The 18,873-nt window shown below is 39.9% G+C and overlaps 2 protein-coding genes across 3 annotated transcripts; both read right to left on the bottom strand.

Annotated features, from left to right (window-relative positions):
* Positions 1-219: 219 nt before the first annotated feature.
* On the bottom strand, positions 220-5,336 carry gpr18 (G protein-coupled receptor 18). Of its 2 annotated transcripts, XM_086091717.1 has the most exons (3): positions 3,642-3,711; positions 3,492-3,569; positions 220-1,920 (listed from the first exon to the last, which is right to left on the bottom strand). In XM_086091717.1, exon 3 carries the CDS (start codon positions 1,903-1,905, stop codon positions 934-936), a length of 972 nt encoding a protein of 323 aa, XP_085947843.1. In that variant the 5' UTR covers positions 1,906-1,920; positions 3,492-3,569; positions 3,642-3,711; the 3' UTR covers positions 220-933. The 2 variants fall into 2 exon arrangements, with proteins under 2 accessions (XP_085947843.1, XP_085947846.1); XM_086091720.1 differs by lacking the exons at positions 3,492-3,569; positions 3,642-3,711 and adding an exon at positions 5,324-5,336.
* Positions 5,337-11,552: 6,216 nt separating this feature from the next.
* On the bottom strand, positions 11,553-17,343 carry gpr183a (G protein-coupled receptor 183a). Its single transcript, XM_086091433.1, has 2 exons — positions 17,227-17,343; positions 11,553-13,398 (listed from the first exon to the last, which is right to left on the bottom strand). Exon 2 carries the CDS (start codon positions 13,384-13,386, stop codon positions 12,256-12,258), a length of 1,131 nt encoding a protein of 376 aa, XP_085947559.1. The 5' UTR covers positions 13,387-13,398; positions 17,227-17,343; the 3' UTR covers positions 11,553-12,255.
* Between the last annotated feature and the right edge of the window lie 1,530 nt (positions 17,344-18,873).

The following is an 18,873-nucleotide window of genomic DNA, read 5'->3' as shown; positions in this document are numbered from 1 at the left end:
TGAGTCGCACACACAAAACGCCCCAAAAATAAAAAAAATCTTGTTTTTGTGTAAAGATGCTCCGAAATCTCTTGGGTGGCTCCATCAGCACACAGATGTTTTCACCACAGTAGTAGTGTGCACACTGTGAGTGTAAATTACACATGTTGGAAGCCACTGAGCTGGATCTCAGGGGTACATCCGGAACTGGTTGGCAGCCAATCGCAGGGGAAAAACAATATTTACCCTCACATTCACACCTATGGACAATATAGAGTCTTCAATGAACCGATCATGCACTCTACAAATTATCGATCAAAAATGGACTGATCCACTTTATGGGTCAATTTGAGCCAGCCAAAGTTGGGTCAAATTGACCCAAGTAGATGATCTAACCCATCTTTCTAGGTTGTTTTATACAAATTGACACAATTTTTGACCCAAAGTTGGACCAAATTAACCCAAGTAGAGGATCTGACCAAACTTATAGGTTATTTTATACAGAATTTAAAAAAAATTGGGTCCAAAAAAAAGAAGAAAAAAACAATAAAAGGTTTATAGAAAATGACCCAATTTGTTACTCAAAGTTGGGCCAAATTGACCCAAGTAGAGGATCTGACCAAACTTTATGTGTTATTTTATACAGAATTAAATGTATTTGATCCAGAAAAAAAAAGAAAAAAACAACAAAAGGTTTATAGAAAATGACCCAATTTTTTACTCAAAGTTGGGCCAAATTGACCCAAATAGAGGATCAGTCCATTTATGACCCATAGTTGGGTTATTTTTTACCCAACAGTTTTTAGAGTGTGCATGTTTCTGAAGCGTGGAGGTTGCGGGAGTACCCAGAGAAAACTCATTGCAGAAATCCTAGAGCTGCAATTCGACCCCAAACCTAAAAAATGTGCGGCAGACCACATCTGATATATTGCATCATATTTTCATTTCGTTGTTTCAAATCACGGTTCTGGTCACGTTGCTGACGGATCGCATTATGCCCGTGCACTTGCTTTTTCTCCGGACGCTTCGCTGGTAGTTCCGGTACAGGATCACGCTAGTCACCCGATCCTGGAACTCCTTGGACACAACGTAGTAAAGAATGATGTCCAAAATGGTACTCATGTTCATGAGGAATGAAGAGAACACGGCCCATTTCCCGAACGCCTCGTCTTTGTCAAGTCCTACCAAACGGAACAGAAAAAATATGTGAAATGGCACAAAACACACCAGGACCTGCACGATGAGCGCGACGATTATGCGAATGGACTTTCGTTTCACTTTGGGTTTGAGCTTGGAGGTGCGCCCGCGGATCAGGTTGTCCACCATGACCACGTTGCAACCAATCATGACGCAGATGGGCAGCAGGAAGAAAAACACCATCCGTGTGAAATTGACGGCATCGTTGTGGCGCAGGTAGGCAAAGTCCACTATTTTGAGGCAGGTTGGGAAGTCGGCGACGCCATCGGGGTCGTCGATTGAGAAGAGCAAGGATGCGGCGCCGAGCCAGGCCCCGAGGCACGCCGCCACCGTCTTGGGGACGTTCCTCAGCTCCTTGCTGCGCTTGGGGTCCATGATGGCCATGTAGCGATCGGCGCTGATCAGAGCAAAGAGCCACAGGGCGATGCAGGGGTAGAAGATGTTGAGAGTGGCGCTGATGCGGCAGAAAATGTCACCAAAGGGCCAGAATCCCCATTGGAGGTAGATCATGCGGAAGGGGAGCATCAGGATGAGGGTGAGGTCCACTAGCGCCATGTTGATCATGTAGACAGTGACGGAGGTCCTCCTCTTGGTTGTCAGGGCAAACACCCACAAAGCCATCGTGTTGACGCCAACACCGATTATGAACACGAAGCCGTAGAAGACAAGGCTGAATGTACGGTGCTCAACTGGATGCCAAGTGTGGAGCGAGTTTGGAAGCAGCGTCATACTCGAGATCGTATTCTACAGGGAAAGAAAAAAATGACAACCCATAGTAATCCGTGCATCTCAAGTATTCCCCATTTTCAGTTGGCAATTCTAAAATAAAAAGTGGATTACTTTGTTTTTGTTTTTATGCACCACAAAAAAATAAAAATGACTGGACTTTTTTGTATTTCAATTTTAGGCTCAGATCAAAACAATGAAAAAAGTGGGTTAAAGCACTGAATTTGTTTTGAATATTTAGTATGTCGAGTTTACTGAATCCAGAAAATTGGTGATGAAATGTAGTATTATGTCACAAGTTTGAAGCAATAATGTAATATCAGATAGATCAGATGCCTCCTATTGCGATCTTGTAATTTAGATTACACTGCCTGTATAACCAATATTTTCCCGCCATTATTCTATTCTTGTTTGCCGTTCTGTATAAATGCACGGAATTGGGTAAACAAAGTTATTGTGTGTAATCTTTTTGGAGGTAGTGGCAGAGGCAAGACAGTGCTTGTGTGTAATTGATTGCCAGAAACTTGGTGTGAAATTTGACACTGACCCTCACTGACTATGTCTACATGCAGTCAATATTCAGGTTAAGGTAAAAAATCCGGTTTCTGAAACATTTGGGATAACTTGTTTACATGAGCAAGTGGACGATAGAGTTACTCGCGCATACATATTTCGATTACCATCACACTCGGACAATGTCATTATGCAAACAGACGTCATTTCTGTTTTTAATTTTCTACAGTCAGTAAAAGGCATTATATTCATGTCACTCACTAATAAAGTAGTCGGTTTCCTCCTAGCAACGTTGTGATTCTTGTTGTTGCGCCAAACTGATGGAATTATATACAGAGATGGGCACATCCGTAAATTTAGCTGGTCCATCATTCGTCAGCAGCCTAGGCACCCGTTCGTCAACATCAGATTATTTCAAGCCGAAACAAACTGTAATCGTCAATCCTTCAGTCTGTTATTGTTATTTCAATTAACAGTGCTTCCATCATTGCTTCCGTCTATACATTTCACCGGCCCGTAACCAGGGTTGGGAGGGTTACTTTTAAAATGTATTCCGTTACAGTTACAAGTTACCTGCTAAAAATTGTAGTTAGTAACGTAATCCAAGTACTATACTATTAAAGTAATGTAACTATTACTTTGGATTACTCCAATACCAAGTATGTCCAAATAAAACAAAAATGTCACCACAATTTATATTTCTATACAGTGCGCCCCTGCTATTTGCAGGTGATAGGGACCCGGGCAGCCTACCATTAGCAAAAATCCTTGTATAATTGGCAACCATTGAAATGCATGTACAGTATAGATATATTGATTGATTGACTGATTGATTGATTGAAGGCCACAGACAGACATCCAGATATCCAATGAATAGGGAGAAAAGGGACAAATTATGCTTTTAAAAGCACATTTCCACGGTCATTTCACCCAAGCGCACATGCACTAATAATGCTATGAGAATGACCATGCATGACATTACCTGCAAAATAAACTTTTTATCCCAGTCACGAGTTAAGCCATATTGTGTATGGTGAATTGGTGGGACGGATATTTGTTCAGAAGATGTAACTCACATTATGTTGTAGTGGCAGCTAGCAAGAAGTTCAGCGTACGTAGCATGCCGCAGGATCGACTCTCAGATGAAACTTTTCCTTTGTTAAAGATAAATCGGTCCTTCAGCAAGACAAGTTTGTTTCAAACCGTAAATACCGATGGCCACTTACTTCCTCCTTCCGTCCGTGAACCCTTTTAAACAGGCCGCGTGCCCGACACGACGTCAACCGTCTCTCTCTCTTTCTTGTTCGCTTGTTCACTCGCTCTCCCTCTCACTCACTATTTCTCGCACGCTCTCTCTCTGTCTTGCGCTCTCTCTTTCTCAGTCGCTCTCATTGTAGGATTTGTAATCCCTCAAAATAATCCCAATTTTTAAGAAATCTACCTGTAATCTTATTACATGTTTTTCCTGTAACTGTAAGGGAATACAGTTTTAAAAAAATAATTGTAATCTGATTATGTAACGGCAGTACATGTATTCCGTTACTCCCCAAACCTGTCCGTAACTACTGACACAATGCCCGCTTCTTCTTATATACACACTTGTACATTGTGCGGCATTTTCGCCGTAGAGAATATAACATGAAAACGCAAGCGGAGAAATCGATGTAATCAAGTTAGGCTCCCAACGGAAGCCGCACATACAAGTAATTCCTGTACTCAAAATACTTCCTTGTCGGATAGAGCATGCGCAGAATATAATCAAATGCGTCGTTTAATCGAGGTACCCCAGTTGTGTTTATATGACCAAGTATTCAGGTTAGAAAAGTGGTAACCTGCAGGGCCCTTCAAAACCCGAATAATGCCAATATTCCGGTTTTAACAGGGATATTGATTGCATGTAAATGTAGTCAAAATCCAGTATTTGCCCCTTTCCCTATAGCCTGTTTTAGATGAACCGTCCTAATCTGTTGAAAGCAATTGTCCCTAAACGACATGTATTCCATGCATTACACCAGCCACTGGTGCAGATCTCACGAAAGGACAAAATCTGATAGCGGGATGCTGTGTCAAAGTTGCAATATGCCAACTTCTCAGAGGTCTCTTGTATTAAAGAGGTTGATGTCACAACTATGCTGCCCGCAAAGCAGACATGGCAATGACAATGGTAAGGTAATGGACATTCACAGAGGAGTAAATGCGAAGTATGAAATGCGGATTTTGACATTTTTTTAATAATTTAAAAAAATTGTCAAATAAATAGCATAACATATCTTGATAAATAATAAAAATAATGGTTTGAGTATAGTCACTCCACTCTGTGAATGTGAAAGTCCACATACATTATAAAAAAGTGAAATGAAACACCACAGGAAGATTTCTTGCTCTTAAATTTCACATGAAACCGAAAGTTATTTAAATAAAAAAAAAATCTGCCACTTCATATGGAAACAGTGCATTATTAGCACTTAAATATGGAACTTGTGTATTCATCGTTATAAATTCAAAAAACGATTTTCTTGCCTGCATATTGTACTAGTTCAATAGCATAAATATCAACCAATAATCCAGTTATTGCTTCAAACGTAATTAAGTGATGCGGTGGAGCAAAATAAGGAAGCGAGATTATCATCTCTTTGAAAACCTTTGGGCTTTTACAAGAAATCATATGATCACATCAGTTTACAGTACTATTATACTGTAAACGTCTGTTCTAGTTTATTGCACTGACAAATATGAGATAACGCACCACTGCAAAGCCAAAAAATATTATCTTTGTTTAATAAAAATTGAAATTATTACAAAACACACTTACTCTAAGTTAAGCACTAGTTTAAAAACTAAAATAAAAAATGCACCACTCTCTACTCTTTCTACCTGTCACAAATTATCACAAAATGCTGCAACTTACCACAACAGTCACCCAAACGCTCTGGAGCATCCAACAGCCAAAATAAGGAAGTTGGAGTCTTGTGACATCACTTCCTGCGAGTGCAGTTTCTCCCCTTGCGGTGTTGGTCGTCGCCGTCCGCAATTACGCCCCCTTTAAAGAAAATGATGCGCCATTAGAAGCAGGGGTGCTGCGTTTGGCAGGCAGAGCGATGGCAGATTTAGGGCGAGTTATTGATTGGAAAAGTGGGGTCTGTCACAGCACATTAGCTCTCGGGGGAGTCATCCGCAGCAGGTTGTTGGCGAGAAGCATCTGCTGCAGCAGAGAAGTAATTAAAAACAGGATGTTCAGGCAGTTGCCGTATAAACAAGAAATAAGACGGCCGTAATAGACACTTCACGGTGGTGCTACAAAATGTTGTTGCTGGGTTTTTTTTTTAAACACAGTGGCAACTTAATAAAGACTGTATTAAGGTGAAAACTTCAATGTCAGCACATTGAATGCATATAAGGGCTCTAGACTGCACCCTATTTTCATGTTGGGGGACTAAAAAAAAATTATAGGTTGCACACATGCAGCTGATGGAGGGGGGGGGGGGGGGAAACATATTTACAATTTCATATGTACTAATTGAATTGAATTGCACGAACCGCTAGCTAGGTGCCATTCACTTGAATGATAGTCGCTCCCTTGGTGGTCAACTGGCCCGATGGTCGTGGCCCTCGCCTCGAGGGTAGCTGCTTCCTATCGCCGCCCGAGAGTGATGACGACCGAGCACCCCCTTCGCTCGCAGCTGTTTTACTTGATTTTGACTGATTTTGCAAGGTCCACAGAATATTCTGTTCTGTTGCTATTAAAAACATGGAACCTACCAAATGAAAGATTAGTATTTTCTTTCATCAGGAAAAAAGTATATTTGTATGTATTTCCATTTTGCAGCAATTAGCATTAGAATATAGCTAAGTTTCATCATTATTCACAAACTTGTTGAAAACACTGGCAAAAATAACTTGTTGCAACATGGCCCTGGTTGATCTCTTATACTCTGCTGTCACCTGCTAGCTGTTTTTGTTGTTGTTGTAATAACTACCATTGCTTTAAGCAACCTCTTCATGTCAGAAGCTATATCAGAGCCTTCTGTATGCTCTAGCATAAAAAAAAAAATAAAAAAAAATCTTTAAAAAACAATATATATATATATATATATATATATATATATATATATATATATACAAAGTATAAATATGTTTTTGGGAGTGAAGGACAAAGTATTGTAAATGTATTTAGACCTTTTGGTGTTTGAATGAGTTAAACTGTACTTTTACCTTCGCTTCTGGATCCTATAATTGCGTGGATTTAATCAACATTGGATTTCAGTAAAAATAGACTAGTTCTAGCGACTTTTTACACTTTCAGCATCACGGACAAGAATGTGTGATCAGCGGGATCTTTGTGGATTGTTGTCGGGTCTGGCACTGGCAGGCAGGGTAGGCAGCGGTGGGAATGTAAACTAAAGCAGGGCTGCTGAGCGCCGGGCTAATGGCTAGCCACTCATATCGGGTGCTGCCGAGCATCTCTACCTGTCCAATGCCACAAAATGACTGATCTGGAACTACCACAACAATGCTCGGGACTGTTGCATTTTATTAATCACGGAAACCTGGTGACATACTCAGATTCCCGACACTTCAGGGCAACTTCAAAGCATTAATATTAAATTTATATAAAACACTCTGCTGTGTGCAGTCCCGCTGTGATATTCCTGATGAAAATAATAATAATATGAAAAATCAAGATAAATTGCCCAGGATGTGAATTTCATGGAATAAAATTGGGTGCATCCGTGCAAAAAGTTAGTCTAGAGCTGCACATTGATGTGTATTGTTAATCGAGAAGGGTACCAAAGCCTGGTGCTAAACTGGAAACAAATGGACTGAATGATTCACCTTACCAGTCACATTTCTAACTTGCAATAAATTAAACTTAGAAATTGTCCAAATCCTTTCTATTTCAGTCTCTCAAAAGTACATGTTATCAGATTTCTTCTTGTACTGCCACTTGCTGTCAACCATAAATGACATCACAGTGTCAACGGGCTCAGCTTGTGAACGTCACATGACCAAACCCAGAAAATAGGTGAGCTACTGTGACGTCATTTTTATTTCACTTTACACCAAAACAATATTAATTAGAATACCGTGTTTACACTAGTCTGTCAAATGTTGACATGACGTCCCTTTTAAGATGCTCACTGATGTGAAGTCTCAAGAGATATGCTGTGGACTGAATGTTTGTGCTTCTCCCTAAAATGTTGGTTACATTTGGAGACAGATGTTCTACACTCGGCTTGTTTTGATGCTGCAGCTTCATTTAAATGTCTGCGTATTTTCAGCACCTTGTTATTTATACGAGAGCACCTCATTCTCATTCCTAATTATCTATCGACTTGTCCCCTCAATGAGTCTTAAAAAGGTCCCCAGCAGATGGTACTTTGTGTTCACTGCAATATGTTGTTATGACAACAGCCTGTCTGCGCCACTGTTTTTTTTTTTTTAATCCCTTTGATACTTGTCATGCAATAGTTTTAGTAAGTCCTCTACTCCACAATTCTCCATAATTAAAGTGTGTATATGTTAAAGTTAGGAAGCAGGTTTGTCAATCTATTGCCGTTTCGACTCTTCCACTATATCTAATTGAATGTGGTAGCCACGACTTGCACTGTGAAATTTCCCCCATACGCTGGTATATACTACCATCTAGAGGCTCAAAATAATTACTGCAAATCAAGCTGTAAAAACATGCTGAATTTTAAAATAATAAATAAATACATTACTGTAACCGCATTACATGAACTATATATTATGTATTCAGAATAGTATAAAATACATATTAGTAAATATTATCAGAAATTGTGGTACTTTGATAATATGATAAATTGCTAGCTATCAAAACTATCAAGTATTTGTGTACAAATGTCATGATGTTTACCTTTTAAAATAAGTTGATATTAACTATATTAATTAGTCAATATTAAGACTTGTAATTTCATTAATATGCAAACATATACTTGGAATAATTGAAATGATATCCATTAAGGCCAGTGGTTCTTTACTTTTTTGGAGGTACTGAACGCCACCATTTTCCTATGTGCATTTACCAAATGCTTTCTAACTGAAAAATAAAATATGATTTTTTTTTCAAATTATAGGGTTTACTGGTGAACAAAATGAAGAGGGGGAGTGGCCATTTCATCAAATTTGGCTCTCTTCATCTTGAATTCAAAAAGTGGTGTGTTCTTGTAATCCCCATCTGCATGCAGCTTAAGGAAGTATTCCTTCAGTTTTGCTAGATAGCTACTTGTGCTGGACCAGAATTGTTTAACTTGGCATTGCAAATCATGCAGTTAGGATGCTGACTCCCATCACTCAACTCAACTCTGCACAGTAAATTCTGTAGAGTAAATTTGACTCTATTCACTCAAAGTCACTCAAGGGTTGAGGAACGAACTCACGACCTTCAGCTCGGGAGACTGCCACACTACGACCTGAGCTATGCCCCTCCTAGTATTTGCTTATATCCAAGAGGAGACCAAAACATATTTTTTGTTCTTGGAGTTGGGAAGATTCCAGCTGACACGAGTGATATACTAACACACAGCAGGAACTGCGTGGCTCAGGGAGTAGATTGGCAGTCTCCCAAGATGAAGGTCGTGAGTTCGTTCCTCAACCCTTAAGTGACTTTTTTTCCCCAATGCTTTATTTTACACTCTTCTAAGTGTAAATATTACTCTAAAATTGAGTCTATTTGGTACCAGTCCAAATAGAGTCAAATTTACTCCACAGAGATTACTGTGTATATTTATAGTAATATATGTAACAATTTGCCCCAACAATAGCCTTTTTATTTGACCATTTATGACATTTTAGGATTAGTAGATTAACACTTTAGCTGTTCAAAATGGGTACTCCTGCAAGCCTCTGGTTTACAGTTTTCAGACTGGATTCGGGTTCAAATTTCCAGCCCTCTGTCTGTGGATGTGACAACATGTGCACATTGTGTACGTGAAAAAGGAAGTGTACAGTTTCATTTTTTCGGCCACAGGTGGCAGTAGAGAATTTAAAGTTCAATGTTTTGCGTTCAACAGCTTTAACACATCCACCACAGTTTTCTTAAGATGGAACCCAGGGGCAGCAAACACAATGAAAACAACAGAGGCCCCAAAATTGAATCCTGTGGAACGCCATGCGATCCGTGATGTGAATTTCTATTGCACATATTTTTCTGGCCATTTTCTTTTTTGTTAGTATGAAGGGATTACAATAATAAAGAAACGACGTACCATCACAACAGTCACAAGTCGACTACTGAGTGCACCAAATTCCCTGCAAGCAATGTAGGGTGATCACCTGTAGCCAATGATGGCGAAATGTGGCATATCAGTCACAAATTATTTGAGTCGGGTGAGTGTCATGACCTCCGCCGAAACCCTGGGGTTCGGTCGATTATAATAATGTAACATAATAGCATAATTCATATCTTAAAAATGTCTAGGCATGTTTTGATTGATTGAAAGTATTTCTATTCTTTTATATAGATTCAAAACAAATATTTTGACATTTTGACACATCTTAGATCCAAATTTGCTGGGATAGGCACAACCATGACCCTAATGAGGATACGTGATATAGAAGAAGACTGGCTGGGTGGATGGAAATTAAGTGTTATTATTACGTATAAAAAGCCATTTAATTTGTAGAAATGTAAGTAACGCTCTTAAAAAAAAAGTAGCATACAAACATTTGGATCTGTCTAATGTCATTGTAGTGCATAGTTAATGTAAAGTAATGACCGGAGCCAGACCATCTTGGCCCCAAAGGGGTTGGAGAGAAGCGGGGTTGTTGCTGGAAGAGTAGATCCTGTGCAGACCAACAGGAAAAAATACTGGGACGTCCCTCAGCACTCATCATGGCTTATGTGACCTTGACCGAGGCACACAACTTTTAAAAGGTTCCCCGGAGGGCCCAGCTGTGGCTTCCCAAACTCTTATTTGCATGTTTATTACTCAGGAACAACTGAAATTGTCCCATTCATGTGAGAGAAAAAGCCATGTATATTCGTAATGAAACTGTGGAATGTGTTGCTTCACATCTTTTGTTATGACGTGTTACCCAATATGCAATTTAGTCACATTGGAATGATGTAAGACGTTGACCAATATGGCATCATCATGTGACTCACTTGCCTTTTTTGTCACACACTGAGGACACTTTTAGGTCACTTTCAAAACCAAAACAACTCTTGTTGACGACAATGTGCAATTCCTTGGGGGATTGCAGATTAAAATCTGGATTTGAATCCAGAGTGCTAATTAATTCAAAAGAGCTGCTATTATTTCAATAGGGTCATTATTTGACCAAAAGAAAACAAGATCTTGGTCCTATTGTCAATCGCTCAAAAACAATTTTAACTGACACAGGATTGTCATTACTTTATTTCACATCAAAGTTGGTGGACGAATGGAATTTCAGTTCACAACAGCAAGTATACATAAAGAGAATATTTTTTTTGCTTTAGCTGTGTGCTAACACCTGCGGTGAAATTGCATCATATTGTCTATGTATTTTGAATACAAAAAAAATATCAAATCAGTGACCATATGTACATTTTACATGAGACATCAAAAACAGCAGCAACCAATGTGAATGAATGTCCATGCACACAAGATATCACAATATTCACTTCAAATGACTGAGATGACAGTGGCTCAAAACTTACAGCAATAATTTGTTCTTGAATTCTTTACAAATACAGGGCTATTATCTTGTGTACATTTTTCTACTACAGTTTTATAGAAAGTCAAATATGCCCACAATTCTGCCTTGGTCCTCTTTGTAGATGAAAACTTATCACTGTCATCTTGGTTGCCTACTCCCTTGTTGTAGCTCTGTATGATTTGTTGCATTCGTGGAAGGTGGGAAGTCGGACATACGCCACTTGGATTTTCCTAGTTCCGACCTCAAAGCGTTCAAGATGTAAACGATTAAGATGGTTATTTTAAGTTTATTTTTCTGGTGAATAAAGTTAGTCCAAATCACGTTGGGTTACGTGAAGTTACTTATTTCCAATAACTAAATTAATGTTATACTAAATAAATATGTCATTCTCAGTACGTGGGTCGCCATTGTCGAGAGACGTCGGATTGAAGCAGGTAAGGGATGTTTGGGTCCCCCCCCCCCCCCCCCCAACTTTGCAACTAAGATCTCTGAGTTCAAAGGAGCGTTCCCGTGTACACTTCCTGATATGAAGTCGGAAAAGTCCGTCTTCCCACAATTACATAAACATCTGACGCCAACAAGTTGTCTTCTTCTGCTGTTCACATTTTTTTTCTCCATTCATTTGCTGCTGTAGAGTGCACTATATGGTAGAAGCGGAAAGTCAAGTACTACTCTCAGAGATGGTAAATATGTTAGCGATGCTAATGCTAAGAAATGGGGATTTTATATTTGATCACAGTTTAATGATACATCGTGTCATCGTTGACGTTTGCTTGACAGCCTTTGGAGATTCTTAAAAACAGCAATTGGTGTTTTTCTAAAAGCACCCTATACAGGGAGTTCTCGAGTTACATTTTGAACATCTGTACATTTGAACAAAGCCAAAACCTAATTTATTATAAGTAACTTCTCAATGTTGCAGCTAAATGAAAAAAAATCTAAAGTCAAAGTTCATAATCTGAAGTTGGTTAATGTTCATATAACCTTTACAAGTTTCCCACCTTTTCACTGGAAAGTTTTTGAGAGTACAAGGTACTAAGCTCTTCTTTTAGAAACCATCTGGTCACACAGGTGCACCCAGATGTTGCCTATGATGACACCTTTGAAAAACTCCTGGTGGACATCGGACTACCATCGCCTGAAAAGTTTTTGCTTCGGTCCCTCCACCATTCTTCTTGTTTACACGTACAGCTGCGATCTCCTCCCCATCAGCCTCTCATTGGCTGAGCCCGAAGCAGGACCGCTGAGCTCGATCTTGTTGCCATCAATGATCTCCTTGGACGAGATTTCAGGCGAAATTCTGGCAACACTGGAGACGGACATGCTGAGCTCCAGCTTCAGCAGCTTCATGAGCTTCCTCTTGTAACCCTTGCAGGCAAAGAAATAGACAAAGGGGTCCAAGCAGGCATTGAGGTTCATCAGACACACTGTGATGTGCAGTGACACCTGGAAGGCAGTGAGGTCGGCGCAGTCCGGGCTGGACACCAGCTTGCGGACCATGTACTGCATGATGTTGATGTGATAGGGACTGTAGCAGACCACGAAGACCAGGGACACACAGCAGATGACGCCGATGGCCTTGCGGCTGCTTCCCGACTTTTCCGTCAGGTGGTTGGTCTTCGCTGTGGAGTGGAGTTTGGAGCAAAGGATCGAGTAGCACACCAGGATGGTGATTACGGGGATGACGTAACCGAGGAAGACCCCGCCGATGAGGATAGTGGCTATGTGGTCCACCTTCTCGAAATTAGGGTATTCCATGCAGGTGATGAAGCCGTCCGGTTCGGCGTTGGTCATTGGCATACCAAGAAGTGGGAATGTCTGCGCCAGGACAAGCAGCCACACGCCGACACAGATGTAGCGCACGTTGCTAACGTTGCGCAAGCGGGAGAAGCGCAGGGGTAGGACGACGGCGATGTAGCGGTCAATGCTCAGGCAGGTCATGAAGTTGACACCGGCGTAGGTGTTGATGTAGAAGATGAGGCCTGAGATTTTGCACAGAGCCTCACCTAAGGGCCAGTGGAAGCCTAGCGCATAGTACGTGATCCTCACGGGAAGCGAGAGCGTGAAGAGGATGTCTGAAATCACCAGGTTGAGCGAGTACAACGTAGTGGAGTTCATCTTTTTCAGGTTGGGCCGGATGACGTGCAGCGCCAGGGCATTGCCCAGCAGGCCCACCAGGAAGACCACGCAGTAGACGAGTGGCATGAAGACCCGGGCGTAGCGCCTGTGGGCATACAGGGTGTCGCAGGTGGAGGCGTTGTCAGCGGATGAATGGTCCCCGATCACGGGAGGAGGAGTAGAGCCCATCATGGTGTTCTGATTCTTTGAAAATGAAACAGAAAAAAATATGTGGTTTGAAGGTAAAAAAAAAAAAAAAAAGAAGTGTTGTTTTACCCTTTGCTTAAAACCACAAGAGCACACATGATCAGAAAAACCTTTAAAAGAGGAAGTATCAATCCATTTTCTAGACCGCTTAGAGAAACGGGTGACCTGGAGCGTATCCTGGCTAATTTTTGGCAAGAGGTGAAGTACATCCTGGGTTGGTTGCTAATCAACTGCAGGGCACGTTTAGACAACCAATCATGAACCATTCACTGCAAAAAAAAAAGAAAATTCTGTTGTTTTTACGGAAAAAAAACCTGCCAGCTGTGGTTGCCAGAGAAATTCTGTAAACTTTGCTTTGAGTTTTCTTTACAGTGAAAATGTAAACAATTTTACAGAACTTTAAGTATTTAAAGTACAATAAACAGTAACTGCTTCTAAATATTACTGGGATTCTTAGTAAATGGTACTTCATTTGTATAGCGCTTTCCTACCTTATAAGGCCCTCAAAGGGCTTTGCATTTTGACTACTCATTCATCTACTGACTAAGTTTACATGCAGGTAATAACCCTTTTAAAACCTGAATATTGGCAATATTCGGGTTTTTGTAAGGCCATGTAAACACGCACAATTACCCGAATATGCTCTTATTCGGGTTTTTCAAAACTCGAATATGACCCCTGGGTTACCTCTTTTCCAAACCCGAATACTTGCGCATATACAGGAAGTCCTCAAGTTATGGCAGAGTTCCATTCCTACGCTGGCGATGTAACCCGAATTTCGACTTAAGTCGGATTTCCCCGTTAAAATTTATATTTACATCAAAATACTTTGCATAGTAATTTTAAAAAACATATTTGCGCGACCCGGAAGATGCTGGAACCAATATTTTATGTTTCGGCACAGACATTCATTGCTGACGGACGGCAGAGCGGAGCTAATTCAAGCTTAAACACAGAAATGTGATGCGCCTGATGGACGTCCGTTGCTGGAGGTAACAACAACAACAGTACTTTAAATAACTTTAAAATGGCGTGATTACTGTGGGAAATTAACGAAAAAGACGATGCTACGAACGAGTCACAGGCGCCGTAAAGTCAATATGACGTAGATCGCGTGCGATGTAGCTCGAGGACTCCCTGTAAACACATTCAGAATACCTCGATTGAACGGCACTTTTTTTTTTCTGCTGTCGGCATGCTCTCTATTTTCTTCTTCGTCTTCTTTTCGCTTGAATACATTGATTTCTCCGTGGCGTTTTCACATTATTTTGTGTCTCTAAGGCGAAAATGCCAGTTTGTGCCTATTATACAAGTATATAAGTCCGTGCTTCTGGCGTGTAACCCACTGGAAATACTCAAGCCGGTGTCAACAAACATGACGCTCGCAGCAAAGAACCCCACTTCTGGAGCGAGGAGGAAACCGACTACTTTATTTAGCGTGGTGAGTGACATAAATGTCCTTTATTGAATGTATAGTAAGTTAAAAGCAGAAATTACGTTATTTACGTATGTATGTTGTCTGCGCATCATGGTCCGAACGGGATATTCCAATCGATCACAAATGACATGTAAACGAGAGTAACTCGGTCCGCCATGCATATAAACATGTTACCTTGATTGCTTCACAAACCGGAATTCTGACCTTAACTTGAATATTGACTGCATGTAAACTTAGACGCTGATTACACAGCATCAGGAACAACTGGAGTTCCACTATCTTGCACATGGATCTTCGACACACTCACACGCTAAGATCGAACCAACAACCTCAGGGTTGCAAGACGACCAATCTACCACTGATCCGTGCCACCCTGTTGTTGTTGTGTTATCAGTAAAGGACTGTTGAATCAAAGTTTTTTTTTTTTTTACAGAATTATTCTGGTAACCACAGCAAACCATTTTTTTCTGTCAAATATCAACAAAAACATTTTTTAAGTACTGATAAATTAATAATTAGGTCTACAGCATATCAATTTTAAATGAACATAATACATTTAGTTTAACCTTTATATTCACATGGTTTTACTGTATATATTTAATTTACAGTAATTTGTGAACTCTCAAATAAAAAGGGCTTTTTAACATTTTCTTCCTTCAAATCAACAAATTATACAATGCTACATTGTTTTTGTATTTACAGTTTTTCTACGTCACAAATTCAGGAATTCTTTGTTAATTCTACAGGATTTTTTTTACAGTGTGCAGTGGTTTTCTCAACGCAGTCCACGGGGACCCTTGTCCAGCCTGTTTTCCAACACAGGTGATTCAAACGATCAGTTGATCGGCAAACTGTGCATGAATGATCATCACCTATGTTGGCTGAGGAAGACATGGAAAACGAGGACCAGGGTTGAGAACCACTTCTATAGGCCATTTAGAGTCTTCATGTTTTTGGAGTGTGGGAGGAAGGTCGATGAAGAGATTCGAACCCCGAACTTAAGAACAGGATGCAGACATGCTAACATTTAGACCACTGTGCTGTCATTACAAATACATTACTGTGCTTAAGTCATGGACTGTCGTCAGTAGATTCTGTGTTAACTTATTTCTCTACAGTCATTTTGAGAAGAGTAAAACTCTTGAATCAAAATGGCTCTGCCCATCTGTTCGTCAACCTCCATGAACCAGGAAGTAGCCAGCAATACAATACAGTGTTCTAGGTGGAGGTCATTCTACAGATTATTGTGCTTGCGAAAAAAGAATAAATCCAATGGTGGCCTTAGAATTTAGCAGAGTGCTATTTTGTATGTAAACATTCATTCCACACTTTCAAAATTGCAAGTATAGTGTTTCCCCGGTAGATTGTGGCTTCACCTGCCATGGCCCCGCTAGATTGCAGATTGTGGAAATCCCCACTATATCGTGGAAATCTGTGGTTTATAGCAACTACTTCTTAGTTTTATAGCTTACTTACATATTGCAATCCTTTTTATGTGGTAAAGTGAGTAAAGTCAAATCATCTGTAGCTGTTTATTACACACAGGGAGAACAATAACCTCTGGAATGTGTTAAACGGGGCCCAATTCAATAAGGTTTTAATCTATCAGAAAAACAACAAAACTAGATTATGTATCTTCATTTCATATTTTATGTAATTATGTAATAAAATAACAGTTTGCTTAAATAGTTTGCTTATAGGTTTATACTTGATTTACTTTGTAACTGATTTTCCATTTTATATAATTGTGTAATAAAAATAATAGTTTGCTTATAGGTTCATCATTTATTTATGTTTGTATTGATTTCTTTGATTTAATTTAACTGAAAACAACTAATGAATTGAGGCCAGAAATGAGGTGACAAATAAACTAGTTTTAGCCATTTAATCCAATTCCGTTTTTACTTTCAGCTCACAGCAAATGTAATCCACATTGTGGTGTCAAACTGGCCCACCGGAAGCCCGCAAACAATATCGGATGACCTTCGATGTGGTGGCAGAACGTCGGTGCGGTGGCGCATCAGAGATAACATTTCCCTTGCACACGAGGAAATTGACTTGCCCTCTTGCTGTTTGCTTGCACTAGCTGGCACACACAAGTGTATGTAGTAGATGTTAAAATTAACATTTTAACAGTTTTAATTATGCCTTTGATGTTTTGAGACAAATCACATTTATTTCTCAAACATTTTAATTAATGGACAAACTTTTGTCAAACTGACATAATGGTCTTATTTTTCTTTCCTTCTTTCCCCAACAGTAATAAACAGGTTTTGTCAAACCACCTATGTTATTCTAATACGTTCCATAACTGGATATGCAACACAGACCTTTAAAATGATATTATGGGCCACTTGATTGAATCCAAGCGACAGAAGTGATCTTACCTCAAAGTTGCGTGGTGTCTTCGTTGGCTCCGCTGCACATGGCACCAAGTATCAGACCCAACCAGGCGGCTTCCCTTTCAGTTGGCCCTCCTGCAAGCCACATTCACAAAACAAGACGTGCTGATTTGCTGCCAGTGACCATGGTGACAAAATATCCTGTTGTTGTACACACACACACCCACACACACACACCCACACACAACCACCCACCACTACACACCCCACCACTTTACTACCGCCCTCCCATTCCATCCTTACATTTACTTGCCATATGATTTATCCTTAAACTTAGTGAAAAGTTATTAGCTGGTTAAAAACAATCTGTTCTTGCACTTTTGGGAAGAAGTTGTTACAGCTGCATAAAAAGCTGTGCCACACTTCCCAAATCACTTTTCAATAACCAAATTCTAAGTAATATTCAGTTTCAGATCCCCTTCAATGATGTGCAAAGGTTGAATATTGTGATTACCAAAGCCCCTCATTTTTAGCCCCTTGTCAAAAATAGCTGCAAAAACAAATTCTTAACTTTACCCCAGTAGTTGGCATACACAAGTTCATTGCACACGATCCATAACCACAAATGGGAGAGGTGTGAAACCCATAGCCCAAAGATCATGGCTGACAGCAAGTTTTTTTTTTTTTTTTAAACAAAGCAGCACATTTTCCAGTTGACCATATGGGTAAATGGGCAATTTTTTTAAACAAAAAAAACAAAACAAATGGATTCTATGGACATTTGGGCTGCTGAACACAAATCTGACAATTATTTTGAGTTATGATTACGTTTTATATTGGTTCCAGCCATTTATTTGGGGGAAAAAATGTGGGAAGTGGGAAATAGAATTTTGGCCATATGTTTTTAGTAGTGCATAAAGGTGATGTGTAATATGTATTTTTTTAATTTGTTTTTAGGGTTGCTGGGCCTCCAGGTGGTGGAGTGGTACCGTCACTTGCCTACAATGCAGGTTGGTGTGAGTTCGCTTCCCTGTCTGCGAGACAGTGTTTGTATGTATTTGTGTGTGCTTGTGTGAGTGAGTGCAAAAAAAAAAAAGGATGCTGAGTTCAAATTTTAGCATTGTTAAGACACTCAAGGTTATTGACAGGGTGATATCTGCAAAAAAAATAACAACAGTATTTTTAATGAAAATAGCCATGAAATACATGCTTTGAGTCTGAATGCAAATAATCACCATTACATAAAGTGAATTCTGGAATTAGAGTTTTACGCAAGCAAATAAATAAATAAATAAAGGATTTCCTAATTTGCAAACCAGATGCATAGACCTCAAACCCAGGTCCTCGAGGACCGTAGTCCTGCACATTTTAGAGTTTTCCTTCCTCCAACACGCCGGAATCAAATGATCAGGATCTTTATCAGGTTTCTGTAGAGCTGGCTGATGAGCAAAACATTTGAATCAGGTGTGTTGGAGGAGGGAAACCTCTAAAACCTTCTGCGGCCCTCGAGGACCGGAGTTTGAGTCCTATGGTCTAGGTCTCTATTTAACAGTTTTGTCAATGTTACTGTGGTTTTAAGTCTTGACTTTTTTGCTCCAAGTTTGCATTGTTTTTTTTTTGTACATTGTGCAGGTGTACCTAAAAAAAACTGGCCAGTGAGTGTAAACGGGTGTTGTCCTGAATAAACTTGGG

Source organism: Leptonotus elevatus, chromosome 12 (assembly GCF_054856555.1).
Source record: "Leptonotus elevatus isolate MCC_2025b chromosome 12, RoL_Lele_1.0, whole genome shotgun sequence".
NCBI classification, from domain to species: Eukaryota; Metazoa; Chordata; class Actinopteri; order Syngnathiformes; family Syngnathidae; genus Leptonotus; species Leptonotus elevatus.
This window is presented reverse-complemented; position numbering and strand designations above follow the sequence as displayed.

Bases quoted from the DNA above. Each gene is read 5' to 3' on its own strand.
- gpr18 (XM_086091720.1), bottom strand. From the start codon at position 1,905: ATGACGCTGCTTCCAAACTCGCTCCACACTTGGCATCCAGTTGAGCAC.
- gpr183a (XM_086091433.1), bottom strand. From the start codon at position 13,386: ATGATGGGCTCTACTCCTCCTCCCGTGATCGGGGACCATTCATCCGCT.